The sequence below is a fragment of the Mobula hypostoma genome, chromosome 7, assembly GCF_963921235.1.
Source record: "Mobula hypostoma chromosome 7, sMobHyp1.1, whole genome shotgun sequence".
Classification (NCBI taxonomy): domain Eukaryota; kingdom Metazoa; phylum Chordata; class Chondrichthyes; order Myliobatiformes; family Myliobatidae; genus Mobula; species Mobula hypostoma.
In genome coordinates, this window is record NC_086103.1 from 94,793,058 (window position 1) to 94,812,376 (window position 19,319).

General features: G+C 42.0%; 1 protein-coding gene across 2 annotated transcripts in view; it reads right to left on the bottom strand.

Moving 5' to 3' along the window:
* Positions 1–11,894, bottom strand: part of si:ch1073-15f19.2 (T-cell surface protein tactile) — a 74,648-nt gene extending 62,754 nt beyond the window's left edge. Inside the window, exon 1 of one of the 2 annotated variants that reach the window (XM_063052801.1) lies at positions 11,454–11,894. In XM_063052801.1, the coding sequence (XP_062908871.1) occupies positions 11,454–11,520 (67 nt within the window). In that variant the 5' untranslated portion in view covers positions 11,521–11,894. The remainder of the gene's footprint in view (positions 1–11,453) is intronic. The other variant, XM_063052802.1, reaches the window with a different exon arrangement.
* Between the last annotated feature and the right edge of the window lie 7,425 nt (positions 11,895–19,319).

The window sequence follows — 19,319 nt, forward strand, 5'->3', positions numbered from 1 at the left end:
CGCGCTTGCTTTCTCGCTCTCTCTCTCTCGCGCTGTCTCTCGTGGTTGCTCTCATTCGCGCTCGCTCCCTCTCTCGCACTCACTCTCTCGCGTTTGCTTTCTCGTTCTTGCTCACTCTCTCGCGCTCTCTCTCTCGTGGTCGTTCTCACTCGCGCTCGCTCTCTCGCGCTTGCTTTCTCGCTCTTGCTCTCTCTCTCTCTCTCTCTCTCTCTCTCTCTCTCTCTCTCTCTCTCTCTCTCTCTCTCTCTCTCGCTCGCTCTCAAAAAAATTGATTTCCGTGATATTGTATATAATTTGCGGGCATCAGGGAGCCACTGTTAATATGCAGGAGATTCCCGGAACTTCCAGGAGAGGTGGGATGTCTGGGCATACAATGCTGTGATGAAGGCATTTACATTTTCATCTTGCTCCTGTTTTCTGGAGTTAATTTTTCCCTCTATCACATTGCTGTCCTGAGAAATATTCGTTGAACTTTTCCTGCACTGTTTTGTATTGATTTTTCTAAGAATGTCAGTCCTGATCCACCCATGATGTTATCATGCTTACTTGGTCCTCTCCTGAAACCCGAATTAGATTGCTTGCAACCCTAGATCTCTCAAGGTATCTGAGTATCTCTCAAAGTCCCCTGGCTTTTAGAAACCAATGTCTTTATCAGGTAAGTAGATGTAGGTACTGCAGGTATATGCTCAATTTTCCTATTAGTTTATTTTATTCGTGTATTTATTTAGACTACAAAAGCTTTTCTCTCCCTGAGAGTTTGACTGACTTCTCTGCTGTCCCAGACTAGTGACCCACAGATTATCACAGTATATCCCACCATTGGGTGCAGCACAAAGGCGTTGCCTAGCAACCCTGGCCGGGCCTCAGCTGCTGGTGCGTACAATTAGCAACGAGCATGAGCAGTCCAGGCCAGCTCCCGGGCCGCTGCCACAGATATATGCAAACAGGGACAGACTCGCTGCCAATTCTCTCAAGTTGGGGGTCTCGCTTGGTCAGTAGCGTGAATTCATCAATGAACAACCACTTCTGACATCATGCTGTGTTCAATATTGAGTAAGAATGCAGAAAGACGTGGAGGATATTCAACTAAACTTTATTGATAATACTGCCTGTACAAAGTGAACTATGGAATGGGATAGAATTAACCCATTAACTACCACAATATGAACCAGCTAATTCTGAATTTTGTGGCCAATTCACGATTGATTCCATGCATCTTAATCTTCTGGATGAGCCTCCCAGGAGGGATCGTGTCAAACACCTTACTAAAATTCATGTAGACAACATACATAACTCTACTTTCATCAATCACAGCTGTCAGCTCATCAAAAAACTATCAAGTTAGTAAGAGACGTCTTGCCACTTACAAAGCCATGCTGGATCCCCTTAATTAGGCCATGGTTTTTCAAATGCTCATAAACACTATCCCTAACAATTCTCTCCAGTAACTTCCCTACCGTTAACTGAGACAACCGGTCTATAGCTTCCAGGATTTTCCTGGTTCCCATCTTGAACAATGGAACAATATTAGCTACTTACTAGTCCTCCAGGACCTCACCTGTGGCTAGAGGACACAAAGATATTGGTCAAGACCTGTCTCAATAACCTGAGATATATCCCATCAAGTCCCAGGGACTTATCCACAATGCTCTTTAAGATACCCAACACTGCCTCCTTTACCTTGAATTGGCCTAGCATATTAATACTCTAGGCACTGATCTTCCTTTCTTCCATGTTATTACCCTTGGAAAATACTGATGTCAAACACTCATGGCCTCACCCACATCCTTCATGCCCAAGCAAATGTTCTCCCTTTAACTTTGAGTGGCCCTACCCTCTTGCCACTGCTGTATGTATAGAATGTCTTGGGATTCACCTTAATCCTACTTGCCACAGACTATTCATGATCCCTCCTGGCTTTCCCAATTCCCTTCTCGAGTTCTTTTCTGGCTTCTTTATAAACTTCAAGGGCTCTCTTTGATTCTAGCCTTCCAAGTTTTACGTACTTTTCCTTTTTCTTGACTAAGTGCATCACCTCTCTCGACAGCCAAGGTTCTCTTACCTTCTGATTGGAACGTAACTCCTATGCAGTTAGTCTTTAAACACCCTCCACATGCAAAAAACAGCTTTTCCCAATTAATCCTCCCTAGTTGCTGCCTAATTCTCTCAGAATTTGTCTTGTGCCAATTTAATACTCTCCACAAGATCCATTCTTATCCTCATCTATAGCCATCTCAAAACTTGAAGGAGTTGTGGTCACTGTTCCCCAACTACCCACTCATTCAAAGGTCCATCACCTGGCCAGGCTCATTACCCAGCCATATTCTGTACAGCCCTTCTATTGCTGGACTATTTACATATTGATTTCAGAAACCCTCCTGGTTGCACCCAACAAACATTGCCCCTCCTAATCCACTTGCACTAAAAATGACCCAGTTTATATTGGGAAGTTGAAGTTCCCCACCCTATTGTTTTTACACCTTTGCCTGCACATCTGTTCCTCAATGGTCTGGTAGCCATGGGGGGGGGTGGTCCATAACCATCCCAGAGTGAATATACCCTTCCTAATTGAGTTCTACCCATATAGACTCTGTGGACAAGCTTTCCATTATGTCCCCTCCGATTTCAACTATGATATTGTCACTGATCAGCAGTGCAACTCATCCCATTCTTTTACCTCCCTCTATCTTTTCTGAAACATCAAAACTTTGGAATACTGAGAACCCATTCCTGTCCCTCTCAAGCAAGCCACAGCATTAATAGTGCTGATCCATGTTTCAAGTTCATCACCATAACCTATAGTACTCCCAGCTTTAAAATACACACAGACTGTGGCCTTTCTGTGAAGAAGTCAAAGATCCAGTTACGGAGAAGGGTGTTGAGTGCCAACAAGGCAGTTTACCCAGCAGTCTCTGACAGCTGAGCTGAAGTCAATGAACAACAACCTGGTGTATAAGGAATCATTTTCTAAGTGGAACAGGATGGAGTGGAGGCTGAGGCTATGCCATTATCATAGCTCATCCATGTACCTGTCCAAGTTTCCCTTAAATGTTAAAAGTGAGCCCGCATTTACCACATCATCTGGCAGCTCATTCCACACTCTCACCACTCTTTGTGTGAAGAAGCCCCCCTCCCAATGTTCCTTTTAAACTTTTCCCCCCTCACCCTTAACCCATGTCCTCTGGTTTTTTTTCTCCCCTAGCCTCAGTGGAAGAAGCCTGCTTGCGTTCACTCTATCTATACCCATCATAATTTTACATACCTCTATCAAATCTCCCCTCATTCTTCTATGCTCCAGGGAATAAAGTCCTAACCTATTCAATCTTTCTCTGTAACTCAGTTTCACAAGTCCCGGCAACATCCTTGTAAACCTTCTCTGCACTCTTTCAGCCTTATTTATATCCTTCCTGTAATTTGGTGACCAAAACTGAACACAATACTCCAGATTCAGCCTCACCAATGCCTTATACAACCTCACCATAACATTCCAGCTCTTATACTCAATACTTCGATTAATAAAGGCCAATGTACCAAAAGCTCTCTTTATGACCCTATCTACCTGTGACGCTACTTTTAGGGAATTTTCTATCTGTATTCCCAGATCCCTCCGTTCTACTTCACTCCTCAGTGCCCTACCATTTACCTTGTATATTCTACCTTGATTTGTCCTTCCAAAGTGCAATACCTCACACTTGTCTGTATTAAACTCCATCTGCCATTTTTCAGCCCATTTTCCCAGATGGTCCAAATCCCTCTGCAAGCTTTGAAAACCTTCCTCACTGTCCACTACACCTCCAATCTTTGTATCATCAGCAAATTTGCTGATCCAACTTACCACATTATCTTATCAGATCATTGATATAGATGACAAATAACAATGGACCCAGCACTGATCCCTGTAGCACACCACTAGTCACAGGCCTCCACTCAGAGAAGCAATCCTCTACTACCACTCTCTGGCATCTTCCATTGAGCCAATGTCTAATCCAATTTACTTTCTCTCCATGTATACCTAGTGATTGAATCTTCCTAACTAACCTCGCATGCGGGACCTTGTCAAAGGCCTTACTGAAGTCCATGCAGACAACATCCACTGCCTTCCCTTCATCCACTTCCCTGGTAACCTCCTCGAAAAACTGTAATAGATTGGTTAAAAATGACTTCCCACACAGAAAGCCATGTTGACCCTCCCTAATAAGTCCCTGTCTATCCAAGTACTTGTATATCCCATCTCTTAGTACTCCTTCCAATAACTTACCTACTACCAACGTCAAACTTACTGGTCTATAATCTCCCGGACTACTTTTAGAGCCTTTTTGAACAACGGAACAATATGAACTATCCTCCAATCCTTTGGCACCTCACCCATAGATACCGACATTTTAAATATATCTGCCAGGGCCCCTGCAATTTCAACACTAGTCTCCTTGAAGGTCTGAGGGAATACCCTGTTAGGTCCTGGGGATTTATCTACTCTGATTTGCCTGAAGATAGCAAGCATCTCCTCCTCTTCAATCTGTATAGGTTCCATGACCTCACTACTTGTTTGCCTTATTTCCATTGACTCCATGCCAACTTCCTTAGTAAATACAGACGCAAAAAAACCATTTAAGATCTCCCCCATTTCTTTTGGTTCCATACATAGCCAACCACTCTGATCTTCAACAGAACCAATTTTATCCCTTACTATCCTTTTGCTCTTTCTTTATCAAACTTTTTATTGATTTAAAAGGAGCATAAATACAAACAAGAGGAGAATTATCTCAAATATATATATCAATAACAATACAAACAGCAAGTGAAATAGACATTATCAAAATCATGCATAGTGTTAAGCTAGTATGCAGTATATAATAAAAAAAAAGACAGCTAATTCTCCTCTTGCCTAAAAAGAAAAAAAAAAGGGTCTGTGCAGTCCGTTCTGAGGATACAACTATGTCGAATAGCGGGTGAAGTCTTTGGGGTACTGCAAGTCTGTGTCTTTATTGATGCTTTGCTGCACGCTTGAGTGCTTGGTGGGGGGCGCTGATTCTTTTTTGGGGGTGGGGGGGTCATTGCCTTGCTGCTGCTTGTGCGTGGGTGGGGGGAGTTGGGGGGCTTTGGGGTTCTAACATTTAATTTTCATTCATTCTTTGGGGCACTCTACCTTAGGCCATGAACTTATCAATCACCCCTTGTAGATGCGCAAAGGAGAGTATCCTGACTGGTTACACGTTGGCATGGTATGGAAACACCAATGCCTGAGAACGAAAAAGCCTACAAAAAGTGTTGGATAAAACCTAGGCTGTCATAGAAAAAGTATTCCACATCATTGAACACATTTATAAGCAGCTCTGCCACAAGAAAGCAACATCCATTATCAAGGACCCCAACATCCAAGTTATGCTTCTCCTTGCTGCTGCTATTGGGAAGGATGTACAAGAACCTTAGGTCCCTTACCACCAGGTTCAGGAACTTTTATTACCCTTCAACCATCCGGCTCCTGAACCAGCATGGATAACCTTGCTCACTTCAACACTGAAATGATCACTGAACACAACTTATGGACTCACTTTCAAGGATTTTTTTCTATTTGCATACTTGGTTTTCTTTTGCACTTTGGTTTCTTTGTGTCTAGTATTTTACTGATTTTATTGCATTTCTTTATTCTGCTGTAAATGCTTCTAAGAAAATGAATTCCAGGGTAGTCTATGGTGACATATGTGTACTTCAATAATACATTTACTTAGAAATTTGCATTTTTAGAGATTTAGCCAAAAAGGTGAATAGGGGTAGAGTAGTGGATTTCAGCGTGATCTTCAAGGTCCTATATGGCAGCCTGGTCTGGAAGCTTAGGTCCCATGGAAGCCAGGGAGAACTAATTAGGCGGATTCAAAGTTGCCTCCAAGGGTAGGAAGCAAATAATGGGGGTTGAAGGTTGCTTCTAGGAATGGAGACGGTGATTAGTACTGTGTCACGGCCGTCAATGTGGGATATTTTTGAATGCAAGTGCACAAGGCTTGATCAGAATCAGGTTTAATCAGAACTAAGTTTAATCTCACTGGCATATGTCATGAAATTTGTTGATCGGTAAGTTTGTGGTGACAGTTGAAATTAGAAGGTGATAGTGATGAATATTATTGTAGAATGCAGAGGGATCTTGATTGGTTAGGGAAATGGGCTGAGGAGAAGGAAATAGAGTTCAATACCTTTGAGTGAGTGATGCATTTCGGAAAGACAAGATATTCTTCAGGATAAACAACTTTGCAAATGTTTACCCTTTTCTTCTGAGTGCATTCTGGCTCTGACATCACTGACAATGAAGATGGTTTGGAGCATCCTGCTCTCATTAGCTATTTAAAGATCTATCGCCATTCATGACTAAGATATTACTGCATTGCTTTGATCTGATCTACTGATTGTGTGATTGCTTAACTCGATCTAATGCATGTATTTTTTCTTGTACAGATTGCACATATTCTTGTATTGCAGGGTCACTAGGCTAGTACATCATAATTCTTGGATATGCTTGGTGCACTTGACATTAAACCAAACTTGATTCCATGGATTGACAATTGCTGGGTGTTGTGTTGTAGTTGTACAAGACGTTGCTGAGATCTCACTTGGAATATTGTGTACAGTTTCGTTTATTGTGTTTAGGAATGACATTATTAAGCTGAAAAGAGTGCAAAGAAGCTTTAAGAGAATGTTGCCGGGACTCAAAGGTCAAGTTAAAGAGAGACCTTGGGCAGTGTAAATCTTTATTCCTTGGAGCTCTTAAGTGACCTTAATGTGTGATATACAGTAGATGGGGTGAATGCACTCAAACCTTTTCTCTAGGGAAAGAGAATCCAAAAAAGGTGAGAGGTCAAAAATACAAAAGGGGCCTGAGCAGCATGTTCTTCATGAAGAGGAAGATATATGTGGAATGAGAATTGGCCTGTATTACTCTTCTTAAACTGAAGAACAACATTGACTCTTCTTCAGTCCTTTAGGACCTTGACTGTGTCTAAAAAGAATATGTCTTTCAAAATTCCAGCAATCTCCTCTCTTTCCCCTCTTAATAGAATAGATTCCATAAGGCTTTGGGAATGCATTCATCTTAATGTTCTTCTGGAGTCCCAATTCTGCCACCTTTTCGATGTCAGTATATCCTAGAATATCAAGCACTCCCCTCCCTGACCTTGCTATCTTTTATGTCATTCTCCTTGGTGGAACAGAATGGAGCACAAGAAAAACAGTAAAAATTGACTTCCTCATATTATGCTATTGGCAATTTTGGATGAGCTCAAATTTTGGCAAGTAAAGTTTTAGAAGACAGCTGTTAAACTGAAAAACATGTTGAAGGTGTATGCAAAGAACTGGTGCACAGTGGTGTTAACTGGGTACAGGATGACAGGTGCAAGCTGGGACTACCACATGTGAAATTTCCATTCTTGATTTTGTCATTAACACATTACCAAGAAGGAGTTTAATTTGTTATTCCGCCAACTGTCAGGAAGACGTTTTCTCTGACATGTTAAAGGTTTAGTTTTAACTAGTGCAGAAAGAAAATCTGTAAGTATAGCCATGAATATCTTGAATTTCATTGGTTATTTAAGTCAATAAACTAATCATACAGTGATTCATTTACAGACAAAGCAACCGTTGCAAAACATGAGATAAATTATAAAGGATACATTTGACCTTCTTTTAGGAACATACACATTTTGAACTGGAGACCACAGTTACCTGTTAAAACATTTGTGGTGGCTGTTGCACATCTTCAGGACATTAGCATTTGACCACATCCTGATTTAATGATGATCACAGTATGATTGCAGCAATGTATTGGCAAAAACAAGACTGTCTGTCATGTAGCATGGGTGCTCAGCATAAAGTTTCCATGTGAATTAAGACCATAACAGACAGGAACAGAATTTGGCTCATCAAGTCTGATTCATCATGGCTAATCCAATTTTTCTCTCAGCCCCGATCTCCTGCTTTCTCCTCATATCCCTTCAAGCCCTGACCAATCAAGAATCTATCAACCTCTGCCTTAAATATACATAAAGACTTGGCCACCACAGCTGCTGTGGCAAAGAATACAGTGGGATGTAGATCAGTTGCAGATATTGGCGGAGAAATAGCAGATAGAGATTAATCTGGCCAAATGTGAAGTGTTGCACATTGGTAGGCCAAATGTAGAGAGGCAGTACTGTGTTACATGCAAGACCTTTAACAATGTTGATCAGCAGAGGGATCCTGAGGTCCAAGTTCTTAGCTCTTTGAAAGTGTCTACACAGGTTCATAGGTGGTCATGGGTTCCTAAGGTTGTCATAGCCGGGGTGATAGTGGGGATAAGTTCCCACTACCTATAAAGTGCTCCAAATGCTGTGCGACTCTAACAGCCTCTGACAACCAAGTCCAGCTCTTGACCTTCACGTGTGACTTAGTTACTAGGCCCAACGGAACTGTTTCTACTGACAGGAGAAGGGGCAAAGGCAGACCAGTGGTGCCTCTAAACCAGTTGCTTCAGGTAGGTGGGTCTTTTCAGCCTTGGGCGGCAGCCCACCTCAAAAAAAAAACCCACTAATTTTAAACTTCTGCTGCCTTGCTGCTATACCCACCCATGAGAAGGGCTTCAAAAGTAAACCCCAAGGAAGAAATTCGGAGCCGGGGCCCCTAAGGTTGTTTGATGTTGTTTACAACTTCACTCTAGCAGCCTCTGCAACGACACTGGTGTCAAGCGGTATCGGCGCTTGCCCTTCCCTTGGACAACATCAGTGACGTGGAGAGGGGGAACCCACTGCATGGGCAACAGCCAGTTCTCCAAATCTTCCCACCCAGGCTTGTGCCCTGGAGAGGACACTGTCCACCAGAGGCGCAAACCCATGATCCCCTGGGATCAAAGGATGCCTATTACTAAGGGTGGTTATGAAGGCATATGACATGCTTGCCTTTATTAGTCAAGGTATTGAGTTCAAAAGTTAGGACGTTATGGTGCAATTTTATAAAACTCTACCTGGGTGTGTCTGGAGTATTGCATAGAGTTCTGGTTGTCAATTTATAGGAAAGATGTTGAAGCTTTGGAGAAGCTGCAGAAGAGGTTTACCAGGATGCTGGCTGGATTAAGGACATGTGCTGCACCGAGAGGGTGGACAAACTTGGTTGATTTTTCTGGAGCAGAGAAGCTGATGTAAGTTCTGATGGAGATTTATAAGATTATGGGAGGCATAGATACACAAACAGTATCTTTTTCCCAGGGTTGAAATGTCTAAAACCAGAAGGCATGTATTTAAGGTGAGATGGGTAAAATCAAAGGAGGTGTGAGGGGCAGCTTTTTTTCACAGAGTGGCAGGTGCCTGGAATGCACTGTCTTGGGTGGTGGTAGAGGCAGAAACATTAGGAGTTTTGAAGGGATATTTAGATAGGCAGTGAATGTGAGAGAAATGTAAGGATATACTGTAGACATTGTGTTGGCCATTTGACTACTAACAATTGGGTCAGCACAATATTGTGGGCCAAAGGCCCTGTTTCTGTGCTGTACTATTCTGTTTAATATGAGATCTGAGTTGGTGAAGGGGCCCACCCTCAGTAAAGCTCAGCTCAGGGAATCTAGCCCTTGCAAGGAATTGTAAATAAATGAGTGTTAAAATAAAAACACTTACTCTTTGCTCCTGATTTCCCTTATTATATTCATGGCTAACCATGCTCATGCCAAGCTGTAAAATTAACTCATACCACTGGATCACAGTAAGGGTCTGCCTCGCTCCTTAAATCTACCCGGCAGACTAACGTGCGGGTCTTAAGTCTACCCGGCAGACTGACGTGCAGGTCTTAAATCTACCCAGCAGACTGACGTGCGGGTCTTAGATCTACCTAGCAGACTGACGTGCGGGTCTTAAATCTACCCGGCAGACTAATGTACGGGTCTTAAATCTACCCGGCAGACTGATGTACGGGTCTTAAATCTACCCAGCAGACTGACGTGTGGGTCTTAAATCTACCCAGCAGACTGACGTGCGGGTCTTAGATCTACCTAGCAGACTGACGTGCAGGTCTTAAATCTACCCGGCAGACTAACGTACGGGTCTTAAATCTACCCAGCAGACTGACGTGTGGGTCTTAAATCTACCCAGCAGACTGACGTGCGGGTCTTAGATCTACCTAGCAGACTGACGTGCAGGTCTTAAATCTACCCGGCAGACTGATGTACGGGTCTTAAATCTACCCAGCAGACTGACGTGTGGGTCTTAAATCTACCCAGCAGACTTACGTACTACAATCCCTTTATGAGCTTCTCTGCTATAATAATTCAAACTATCACACATACTGTAAACTGCTTGTCTACAGGAATTAAACCCACAGGAATGTTTTATTGCTCTTGGCCTTGTGTTCAGTGGAATTTTGCAATGAAGTGAACATGAACTGGCCAGCCAGGAATCACCAATTTAATGCCTTTCCCAATTTAAATATGGGATAGATACCTTGTCAAAGTGCTGTTCCTCAAACTTATTTGGGTTTTTGAAACAATGTGGGACTTTTAGGATACAGAGTCATCTTTAGATTGGATTTTAAATATTAGAAGAGACCTCATTTTGAATTGTTTCTATATTACACTAAATAGAAAGAAAAATATAAGTTAGATGAGTTATAAAGTTTCATGTACAACATCACAGATGTGGGTACTTTCACATGCACAGAAGAATTTGCACAAATGGTGAAAAATGGTTGGCTTTTCAATGCTATGCCTTTAAGTCTCCATGTTTATGAGTATCATACATGCAAAGATTCCCAGAAAAAGTATGGAGAGGGCTCTACCTTCAAAGCAAATTCCAAATCACTAAAAGCAATTCTTTTTTTGTTTAAACTCATTCATATTGCGTAAACAAATGCTTATCTGATATAAGATAACATGATTGGATTGAAATATAATTAACACAGAACCATGATTCATGATTGACAAAGAAAATGAACCATACTTCTGTATTATCCTACCTTCTCTCCTCATACCATCAATGTGATGTTGACAATGTTGGTTTGATAGCAATTACACCATAAGACACAGGCACACAGGGAAGAGCACACAAACAGGCACTTCAGCTCTGAGTCCTACTGACCATCCACCACCCATCAATCCCATCTTTCATTCTCCCCACTTTCTCAGCAACTTCCACTCTGTCCTATTTTCACCACTCACCCACAAACTGTGGGCAACTCACAATACACGTAGCCACATGCAAACACAACACAAAGGGAAGCCGAGACCAGGATCAAGCCTGGGTCTCAAGTGCTGTGAGTCGGTGACTCTAGCATGATTAGTAACTTCCTCCCAGGAAGTAAAATCAGACCTGATGCAAAATATATGTGTAACCAGACTGCTTGAGTTCCTGTGGTTAAGACTATCAGAGAAGGTACATACAAAATATACAAATTGTCACTTCATTTTCATTTTCAAAGAAAAATAATTAAATGGAGATAGAAGCACTTACCTTGGACAAGATTTATCAAGGCAAAGATCCAAATTGGAGTATAGCTATGTTTTGCTTGTTCAGCCATATCAGATCTTCAATTTTGGGTGAGTCTACCAGCCCGGCACAGGAAGTGAACTACAGGATTATCATGAGTATTAACTTTGTTTTATCTTATCATGCAGTCACATCCGTTCAACAGGGCTTTCCATAATAGGTGTTCAGATCATCTTATAGACAACAAGTCTCTTTTAAAGAAAACATTGTATTGTGTAAAGATTTGTACATTTCCCATCAATTTCAATGTGAAAGCTCTGGCTGCATTTCAGACCTCAAGAATTCAAAGTACATTTATTATCAAAGAATAAATAAATTATACAACCTTGAGATTTATTTGCTTACAGACAGTTGCAAAACAAGGATCCTGAAAGAACCCAATAAAAAATATAAAGACTAATCCCCAATAAGCACAGAGAAAGAGAGAAAAATACAAAAGTCACGCAAACAACAGAAGCGAGCAACAACAGCATTCTGAACCAAATGGAGTCCTTGGAGCCAAATCCCCAGAGCAGCCTGGAGTAGGCCCAATGCCTGGGTATTCAGTTCATCTCAGTATTCTGACCCCTCAACCCCATGCAGTTTACCTATTGCACATTGGAGTCAACAATGCTGACAGAGCCTACTCCCATTTGGATAAGCAGGGCAGCACTGTGAGGATTGTGTTTTTTTTTCCAAGTGCCTTCAATACCATACAGCCCTCATTGCTGGGGGAAAAGCTCTGTTCAATGCACTTCCCTTGTATCCCGGATAATGGACTACTTGACTGGTAGAGCACAGTTTGCGCAGCTTTGGAGCTGTGTGTCAGACATGACTATAAGCAGCACTGGGTCCCTACAGGGACTGTATTGGCTCCCTTCCTGTTTACCCTGTATACCTCAGACTTTAGATACAACACTGAGTCATGTCATCTGCAGAAATTCTCTGATGACTCAGCAATAGTTGGGTGTATAAAGGAAGAATGGGAGGATGAATACAGGGCCCTGGTGGAGGACTGTGTCAAGTGGTGCAAGCTGAATCATCTGCAGCTCAACATCAGTAAGACAAAGGAGATGGTGATGGACTTTAGGAAGACCAAGCCTGCATTACAATCTTCTATACAGTGATGTGCTGCGGCTATGGCATCAACATGAATGGTGCTAACAGGCTTAATAACAACTTATTAGAAAGACTGGTTCTGTTATAGGATTCATACTGGAGGCTGTGGTAAAACAAGAGACCCTACAGAAATTCCTGGCAATTCTGGACAATGTTTCTCACTCTCTGCATGCAAATTTGGCTGGACAGAAGAGCACTTTTAGTAATAGACTAAGACAACTGCGCTGCTCCAAAGAGCCCTATGAGGTCATTCTTACCCTCGGCCATTAGGCTCTGTAATGAGTCAACCTGTAGCTGGGGAAGTGATGACTCCCTCCTGTTAGGCTGTTTGAGATTAATTTTTTTTATTCTTTCTACTTCCCTTCTAATATTTATATTAATATACCTGTGCACTTGTAATGCTGTGACACTGAAATTTCCTTTGGGATCAATAAAGTATCTACTTATCTGTCATATCAGTGAGGCAAATCTTCACAAAGTTCACAGCAGTCGGGCACAGTCTCGTAGCCTTAGCATCGTGGAGATAGCAGCCCCACAAGATAAGCACCTACAAATACAACAATACAAGACAAAATGTATTATTAGCCATTAAATCGTAAAATAACATTTAAAAACATACACGATGCACCCTTTTAAAGTGCACATTAAGTTAAACATAAAAGATGTCTTAAGCTCTCTTGTGGTGATCCACTGGTTGATTTGCCAAAAAATCCTCATTCATCTTCTCTGCCCTCATATTCTGTTCAAATAGGTGATTGAAGAAGGTGTGGAGCAAGGGTCAGCAGGATTGTAAAGTTTCTGGAAGTTTGGATCTCCTCTCCCCATGCCTCCTTCTCCCTTCCCCACCTCCTACAATCAGCAATAATTCTCCAGCCCCATCTCACTTCTCTTCTGATGCTTAATAATCCTCCTCATCCCTCCTGCACACACACCTCCTGATCTCCCTCCATTTGCCTTCCGTCACTCATCCATTTACAATCATAGTTAGACTATCAGGAAGCATGTCCTTCAGCCATCACCAACAAAAGCTTAATGAATGCTACTTTATCTCCCAACTGGATTTGTTGAAGTTACAGGGAGTTTCTTTTCATTACTCACTCTGATTGATGTTCTCTAAGGTAGGTGTTAGCAACACATTTCATCTGCGCCCTATCACAGACCTTTTTTTTGTTTTCCCAGTGCTCCCGCTTGATGCATTTTAAAATGAGTCTGTTTTGTCATTTTAAATCTCAAAAGTTCAAAGTACATTTATTGCCAAAGTTTGTAAATATCACCATATACAATCCCAAGATTCATTTTCTTGCAGGCATTCAGAGTAGAACATAGAAATACAATAGAATTAATGAAAAGCTGCACAAAAGGACTGACGGACAGCCAATGTGCAAAAGAAGATAAAGAGCAAATACAAGAAAAAATCTTAAATAAATAAATAATACTGAGAACATGAGTTGCAGAGTCCTTGAAAGCAAGTCCAGAGGTTGTGAAATCAGTTCAGTGTTGAGGTGAGTGAAGTTTTCTATACTGGTTCAGGAGCCTGATGACTGAAGGGTAATAACTGTTCTTGAACTTAATGGTGTGGGACTAAAGGCCCCTTTTTCTCCTTTCTGATGGTAGCAGTGAGAAGAGAGCATCAGAATAAGGTTTAATATCACTGGCATATGCCATGAAATTTGTTAACTTTATGACAGCAGTACAATGAATAATAAATAAATAAATATAGAGCAAAAACTGAATTACAGCAAGTATATAAGTGTCTATTAAATAGTTAAGTTAAAGTAAGTAGTGCAAAAAAACAGAAATAAAAAGAAAGTAGTGAGGCATTGTTCATGGGTTCAATGAAATGGTCTGGGTGGTGGCGTCCTTGTTGATTGTTGCTGCTTTCTTATGGCAGCACTCCTTGTAAATGATGCTCAGTGCTGTGGAGGTTTTTCCAGTGATGCTGTAATCACTACTTTTTATAGACTTTTCTGTTCTTCAGCATAGATGTTTCCATACAAGATATGAGATGCAACCAGTCAGGTACTGTGTATCTAGCATATAGAAGTTTTCAAAGATTTGGATGACATACCAAATCTTTACAAACTTCTAAGAAAGTAGAAGCACTGCTGTGCCCTTTTTTGTAGTGGCACTGATGTGCTGCTCCCAGAACCCTCTGGTATGATAATGCCAAAGAAATTAAAGTTACTATCCGTATCTACCTCTGATCCCCTCATGAGGACTGGCTCGTGGACCTCCAGCTTCTTCTTCCTGTAGTAAATAATCAACTCTTTGGTTTTACTGATACTGAGTGAGAGGTTGTTGTTGTGGCACCATTCAACCAGATTTTCAATCTCCCTCCTTTATGTTGATTCATCACCATCTTTGATTTGGCGAACAACAGTGGTGTCATCAGCAAATAAGGAATTGGAGCTGTACTTAGTCCCACAGACATGTTAGAGCAAGGAGAACAGGGGGCTAAGCACACAGCCTTGTGGTGCACTGTGCTGATGGCAATTGTGGAGATTCTGTTGCAAATCTGAAATGACTGGGAGATTGAGGATTCAATTGCATAAGGAGATATTGAGGCCTAGATCTTGGAGCTCATGAATAAGTTTCAAGAGAATCACAAACAAGAGAAAATCAAACTAACACACACAAAATATTGGAGGAATTCAGCAGGCTAGGCAGCATCTATGGAAAAGAACTCAGTTGACGTTTCAAGACAAGACCCTTCATGAAGACTGGAAAAGAGGGATGAGAAGTCAGAGTAAAAAGATGGAAGGACAGGAGGAAGAAGTACAAGGTAATAGGGAATAGGTGAAAGTGGGGGAGGGGAGGGGTGAAGTAAAGAGCTGCATAGTTGATTGGTGAAAGAGATAAAGGGCTGGACGAGGAGTAATTTGATAGGAGAGGACAGAAAGATAAGGGGGAGGAGAATGTGATGGACATGGACGCTAGTGGGATGGTAGGGGAGGAAAGAGGAATTATGAACCCACTACTGCCATGATAAGGCCACACTCAGGTTGGAGGAGCAACACCTTACATTCCATCTTGGAAGCCTCCAACCTGATGGCATGAACATCGATTTCTTGACCTTCAGGTAATCGCACATCCCACTCCTACTCCATTCTCCATTCCCATTTCCCTCTCGAACCTTGTCTTCTTCCCTGCCCATCACTGCCCTCTGGTGCTCCTGCCCCTTCTTTTTCTTCCATGGCCTTCTGTCCTGTCCTATCAGATTCGCCCTTCTCCAGCCCTGTATTTCTTTCACCAATTGACTGCCCAGCTCTTTACTTCAACCCTTCTTGGTTTCGCCTATCACCTACCACCTTGTATTTACTTCTCATCTCCCCCAACCTGGTTATTCTGACTTCTCATCTCTTTTTTTCTAGTCCTGATGAAGGGTCTCGGCCTGAAACTTCGACTGCTTACTCTTTTCCACAGATGCTACCAGTCTAGTTGGTTTCCTCCAGCACTTTATGTGTATTAGTTTCAAGAAGAGGATAGTTTTGAATGTTGAACTGTAGTAAATGAAGAATGTGAGATAGAAACATATAAACATAGAAAAACTTACTGCACAATACAGGCCTTTCAGCTCACAAAGCTGTACCGAACACATCCCTACCTTAGAAATAACTAGGCTTACCCATAGCCCTCTATTTTTCTAAGCTCCATGTACTTATCCAAATGTCTCTAAAAAGACCCAATCATATCCGCCTCCAGCACCGTTGCCATCAGCTCATTCCACGCACTCACCACTCTCTTGAGTAAAAAACTTACACCTGACATCTTCTTACCTACTCCCCAGCACCTTAAACCTGTGTCCTCTTGTGGCAACCATTTCAGCCCTGGGAAAAAAGCTTTTGACTATCTACACGATCAATGCATCTCATCATCTTATACATCTCTATCAGGTCACCTCTCATCCTCCGTCGCTCCAAGGAGAAAAGGCCAAGTTCACACAACCTATTCTTATAAGGCATGCTCCCCAATCCAAGCAACATCCTTGTAAATCTCCTCTGCACCCTTTATATGGTTTCCACATCATTCCTGTAGTGAGACGACCAGAACTGATCACAGTACTCCAAGTGGGATCTGACCAGGGTCCTATATAGCTGCAACATTACCTCTCGGCTCCTAAATTCAATTCCACGATTGATGAAGGCCGATACACCGTACGCCTTCTTAACCACAGAGTCAACCTGCGCAGCTCCTTTGAGCGTCCTATAGACTCGGACCCCAAGATCCCTCTGATCCTCCACACTGCCAAGAGTCTTACCATTAATACTATATTCTGCCATCATATTTGATCTACCAAAATGAATCACTTCACACTTATCTGGGTTGAACTCCATCTGCCACTTCTCAGCCCAGTTTTGCATCCTATCAATGTCCCGCTGTAACCTCTGACAGCTCTCCACACTATCCACAATACCTCAGACCTTTGTGTCATCAGCAAACTTACCAACCCATCCCTCCACTTCCTCATCCAGGTCATTTATGAAAATCACGAAAAGTAAGGGTCCCAGAACAGATCCCTGAGGCTCTCCACTGGTCACTGACCTCCATGCAGAATATAACCCATCTACAACCACTATTTGCCTTCTCTGGGCAAGCCAGTTCTGGATCCACAAAGCAATGTCCCCTTGGATCCCATGCCTCCTTACTTTCTCAATAAACCTTGCATGGGGTACCATATCAAATGCCTTGCTGAAATCCATACACACTACATCTACTTCTCTTCCTTCATCAATGTGTTTAGTCACATCCTCAATAAATTCAATCAGGCTGGTAAGGCATGACCTGCTCTTGACAAAACCATGCTGATTATTCCTAATCATATTATGCCTCTCCAAATGTTCATAAATCCTGCCTCTCAGGATCTTCTCTATCAGCTTACCAACCACTGAGGTAAGACTCACTGGTCTATAATTTCCTGGGCTATCTCTACTCCCTTTCTTGAATAAAGGGACAACATCCGCAACCCTCCAATCCTCTGGAACCTCTCCCGTCCCCATTGATGATGCAAAGATCTTCACCCAGAGGCTCAGCAATCTCCTCCCTCACCTCCCACAGTAGCCTGGGGTACATCTCATCTGGTCCCAGCGACTTATCCAACTTGATGCTTTCCAAAAGCTCCAGCACATCCTCTTTCTTAATATCTACATGCTCAAGCATTTCAGTCTGCTGCAAGTCATCACTACAATCACCAAGATCCTTTTCCATAGTGAATACTGAAGTAAAGCATTCATTAAGTACCTGTATAACCATATAACAATTACAGCATGGAAACAGGCTATCTCAGCCCTTCTAGTCCGTGCCAAACTCTTACTCTCACCTAGTCCCACCGACCTGCACTCAGCTCATAACCCTCCATTCCTTTCCTGTCCATGTATCTATCCAATTTAACTTTAAATGACAACATTGAACCTGCCTCAACCACTTCTGCTGGAAGCTCATTCCACACAGCTACCACTCTCTAAGTAAAGAAGTTCCCCCTCATGTTACCCCTAAACTTTTGCCCTTTAACTCTCAACTCATGTCCTCTTGTTTGAATCTCTCCCATTCTCAATGGAAAGAGCCTATCCACGTCAACTCTATCTATCCTACTCATAATTTTAAACACCTCTATCAAGTCCCCCCTCAACCTTCTACGCTCCAAAGGATAAAGACCTAACTTGTTCAACCTTTCTCTGTAACTTAGGAGAAGAAACCCAGGCAACATTTTAGTAAATCTTCTCTGTACTCTCTCAATTTTATTGACATCTTTCCTATAATTTGGTGACCAGAACTGTACACAATACTCCAAATTTGGCCTTACCAATGCCTTATTCAATTTCAGCATTACATCTCAACTCCTATACTCAATGCTCCGATTAATAAAGGCCAGTGTACCAAAACCTTTCTTCACCACACTATCCATATGAGATTCCACCTTCAGGGAACTATGCACCATTATTCCTAGATCCCTCTGTTCTACTGCATTCTTCAATGCCCTACCATTTACCATGTATGTCCTATTTTGATTAGTCCTACCATTTTTCAGCTCACATTTTTCAGCATTAAATTCCATCTGCCATCTTTCAGCCCACTCTTCTAACTGTCCTAAATCTCTCTGCAGGTTTTGAAAACCTACTTCATTATCCACAATGCCACCTATCTTAGTATCATCTGCATACTTACTAATCCAATTTACCACCCCATCATCCAGATCATTAATATATATGACAAACAACATTGGAACCAGTACAGATCCCTGAGGCACACTGCTACATACCTCTGCTATTTCCTCTGGTTCCGTACACACTTTCCCAATGTCACACTTGATAGGTCCTATTCTTTTACGTCTTATCCTCTTGCTCTTCACATACTTGTAGACTGCCTTGGGATTTTCCTTAATCCTGCTCGCTAAGGCCTTCTCATGGGCCCTTCTGGCTCTCCTAATTTCCTTCTTAATTTCCTTCGTATTAACCTTATAATTTTCTAGATCTCTAACATTACCTAGCTCTCTGAACCTTTTGTAAGCTTTTCTTTTCTTCTTGATTAGATTTATTACAGCCTTTGTACACCACAGTTCCTGTACCCTACCATAACTTCCCTGTCTCATTGGAATGTACCTATGCAGAACTCCACACAAATATCCTCTGAACATTTGCCACATTTCTTCCGTACTTTTCCCTGAGAATATCTGTTTCCAATTTAAGATTCCAATTACCTGCCTGATAGCCTCATAATTCCCCTGACTCCAATTAA